This window comes from Morus notabilis, unplaced genomic scaffold (assembly GCF_000414095.1).
Source record: "Morus notabilis unplaced genomic scaffold, ASM41409v2 Scaffold948, whole genome shotgun sequence".
Taxonomy (NCBI): domain Eukaryota; kingdom Viridiplantae; phylum Streptophyta; class Magnoliopsida; order Rosales; family Moraceae; genus Morus; species Morus notabilis.
In genome coordinates, this window is record NW_010362042.1 from 39,255 (window position 1) to 43,042 (window position 3,788).

At 41.6% G+C, this 3,788-nt stretch overlaps 1 protein-coding gene across 1 annotated transcript; it reads left to right on the plus strand.

Annotated features, from left to right (window-relative positions):
• Positions 1–1,425: 1,425 nt before the first annotated feature.
• Positions 1,426–2,016, plus strand: LOC112092154. Its single transcript, XM_024167513.1, has one exon. The coding sequence runs from the start codon at positions 1,426–1,428 to the stop codon at positions 2,014–2,016; it is 591 nt and encodes a 196-aa protein (XP_024023281.1).
• Positions 2,017–3,788: the final 1,772 nt, after the last annotated feature.

Genomic DNA, 3,788 nt, shown 5'->3' on the forward strand with positions numbered 1-3,788 from the left:
GGGTGGCAGCTGATGAGAGGAAGATCGAAGCTATGCTGAATTGGCCAACTCCCAAGACACTGCGGGAGTTGAGGGGTTTCTTGGGTCTTACTGGCTATTATCGTAAGTTCGTCAAGAATTATGGGACGGTGGCTGGTCCTTTGACTACGCAACTCAAGAAAGATCAGTTTGGGTGGAATCAAGAGGCCGAGGAGTCATTTGTGGCATTGAAGAAGGCCATGACTACGGTTCCGGTGTTGGCCTTACCGGATTTTTCTCAGCCATTTGTGGTTGAGACGGATGCCTCCGGCTATGGCCTAGGGGCTGTGTTGATGCAAAATGGTCGTCCAATTGCCTTTTACAGCCATGTTTTGTCTCCTCGAGGCAGGGCACGTTCAATTTACGAGCGCGAGTTGATGGCAATTGTCTTGGCAGTGCAGAAATGGCGACCATATTTGCTTGGAAGGCGTTTTGTCGTTCGCACCGACCAACAGAGTTTGAAGTTTCTGTTGGAGCAGCGACTGATTAGTACTGAGCACCAAAAGTGGGTTACTAAACTGTTGGGATATGACTTCGACATCCAATACAGGCCAGGCATAGAGAATAAGGCTGCTGACGCGCTTTCTCGGGTGGAAAGAGGGCCTTCGTTGTGCACGCTATCGTTTGCACACGATTTGGATTATGGAGTGATACAGCAACAGGTGCTGTCGGATTCCCGGCTAAGGGGCGTTTATCAGGCTTTATTGCAGGGGGACACCAGCTATCCTGGTTTGTATGATTGCATATAATATGATTTGCTATATATGTGATAACATGACATGTAGAATAGGGAGTGCCGCTCATTAAAATTGTTCATGCATATTTCTTAACATAAAACCTTGTTTTTCCAAAAGATTGAGTGGGTGAGGGTTTTTTGAAGAAAAGACCCATGGCCTCCATTGTTGGTCCGCAGGTAACACATGGTGATACCGACCCCTAGGAAGGGATTCATTATGTACCGGTGTGGATCTCTGAGTGGATAATTTATTTGAGCATATTTTATGGTTGTACACCCCTAGGTGACAATTGTAAAATATGGATCAAATAGTTGAAACGATGGTTATACATTCAAGATTAATTTAATTATTAATCTCCCCTAGGAGCTCTGCTAATTAAATTAATGGCCAAAGAAAACGATTATCAATATATGCTGGACAGAGATTGATCCGGATGGTATATGTTGATCGGAGGGGATCCGTGTTCCAAATTAAATTTTGCATGATCTCCCTGTTGGGAATGGTGTCCTAGAAGCATGAGATGTAATAGGATATTTATTATTTATTTAATAAAAAGAGTTTATTCATTATTTTGTGTGCATATATTTATGAATATTTTATGAATATCAATGAAAATTCCATGGTTATTTATGCAACCTTAAACATTGTATATAAGTGTTATATACGAAAAATGTCTTCTAGCGCATTATCGTCGATACTTAATAAACACAATTTAACTGGCGAGAATTTTACTAATTGGAAAAGGAACCTAAAGATCGTCCTAACATTTGAGAAACAGAATTTCGTACTGAATACACCTTGTCCTCTGGAGCCACCTGTTGATGCTCCTAATGAGGTTTTCGTAACGTATCAACGCTGGAAGGACTCTGACGATATGACTCACTGTTATATGATGGCGAGCATGTCCACTGTGCTACAAACACAACATGAAGATTACATAACTGCTCGTCAGATTATGGATAATCTTAAGGACATGTTCGGTGGTCAAGCCGCTGAAAAACGTCGGGAAGCCCTTAGTAACCTCATTAACTGCAAACAGAAGGCTGGGTCTTCCATAAAGGAACATATACTGAAGGTGATAAAGGAACATATGCTGAAGGTGATGGGCTATTTGGCTGAAGTTCAGACCAATGGGGCCGACATTGATGCTGAGTCTCAATTGACCATGATCTTTGAGACTTTGTCGAAGGAGTATATTCCGTTTAGGGCAACGTTCAATTTGAGCGCTAGACAGAATATAACCCTGACAGAGTTGATGTAAGAACTCCAAAAGTTTGAGCTAATGATCAAAGGGTCGACTATTGTGGAGGCCAACTTTGCTGAGGCATCTTCCTCCAAACCCTCTCCAGGGAATGGAAAGAAGAAGCAAGTAGCTAAGAAGGAGAGTTCTTCAGTTCCGCCAAACAAGGGCAAGAACAAGAAGAAGAAGAACCCGAACAAGCTTAAGTGCTTTCATTGCGGGAAGGTGGGGCACATGAAGAAGAATTGCAAACACTTCTTAGCCGCTAAAGGCAAAGGAGGTGAATGTGATCTTTTGATTGTGGAAGCATGTCTGGTTGAGGAATCCAGTGACAACTAGGTCGTAAATTCTGGAGCAACTAATCATGTGTGTGTTTCTTTGCAAGGGTTCAAGCAAACGAGAAGTCTTCTAAATGAGAGCTTCACGTTGAGGATGGGCGATGAAACACTAGTGTTGGCTGAAGCAGTGGGAGACGTCCATCTTTATTTTGATAGTTATAGGAGTTTATTTTTGCGAGACTGTTTTTATGTTCCTCAATTTAAGAGGAATCTTATTTCTGTTGCTTGTTTATTTAAGGATTCTTATTCAGTTTCTTTTAATAATAAAGTTGTGATTCGTAAAAATAAGTCTTTTATCTGTGATGGATGGATGCAAAATAATCTATATTTTATCAAACCTAAGATGGACTCACTGCTAAACACTGAAGTTGTTAATAACTCTAAAAGGCTTAAAACTTCTCACTCTAATGAGACATATCTTTGGAATTTACGACTTGGTCACATTATCCTTAACAGGATACAGAGGTTGGTAAATGATGGACCTTTAAGTTCTTTAAAGGTTGAGTCCTTACCCCAATGTGAATCTTGTTTCGATGGCAAAATGAGGCAATAGGGCTGAAGATGTTCTTGAACTTGTGCACAGTGATGTTTGTGGTCCCATGAACATCAAGGCAAGAGGAGGGTATGAGTATTATGTCACTTTTATCGACGATTACTCAAGATATGGTTATGTGTACCTATTGCGCCACAAAAGTGAAACTTTTGATAAATTCAAGGAGTTTCGGGCTGAGGTGGAAAAGCAACTGGGTAAACCCATAAAGGCACTTCGATCAGATCGAGGTGGAGAATACCTCTCTGATGAGTTCACCGGATACTTATTAGAGAATGACATTCTATCGTATTTAACTGCACTTGGCACTCCACAGCAGAATGGTGTAGCTGAGAGAAGAAATAGGACATTGTTGGACATGGTACGGTCCATGATGCTTTACAAACTGCATGTTATCTTTTGAACAACGTGTCAACAAAGTCGGTTCTTAAAACTCATCACGAGTTGTGGACGCGCAGGAAGACATCCTTGAACCATATTCGCATATGGGGATGTCTTGCACATGTCCAGGACAAGGAAGCGAACAAGTTGGAAGCACGTTCAGAAGTGTGCATTTTTGTAGGTTATCCGAGAGGGACGAAAGGGGGTTATTTCTATAATCCCAAGGAAAATAAAGTCGTGTTTTCAACGAATGCAACATTCCTTGAGGAAAGTTACATGAACGACTTTAAGCCTCGTAGCAAAATGGTGCTTGAGGAAATGTCGAGTGACTTGGTCATACCGACTGTTCCTTTGGAAACCAATCCAATCAGAGTAGAAGAGGAAACCCAACAACAACCTACGGGGCTTCGGCGTAATGGGAGGATCAGACATGAACCTGAGAGATTCATGGCTAATGGGGAAACCTTTTTGGCAGAATCTCTAGAACATGACAGAGATCCTTATACTTACAAAGAAGCTATGGA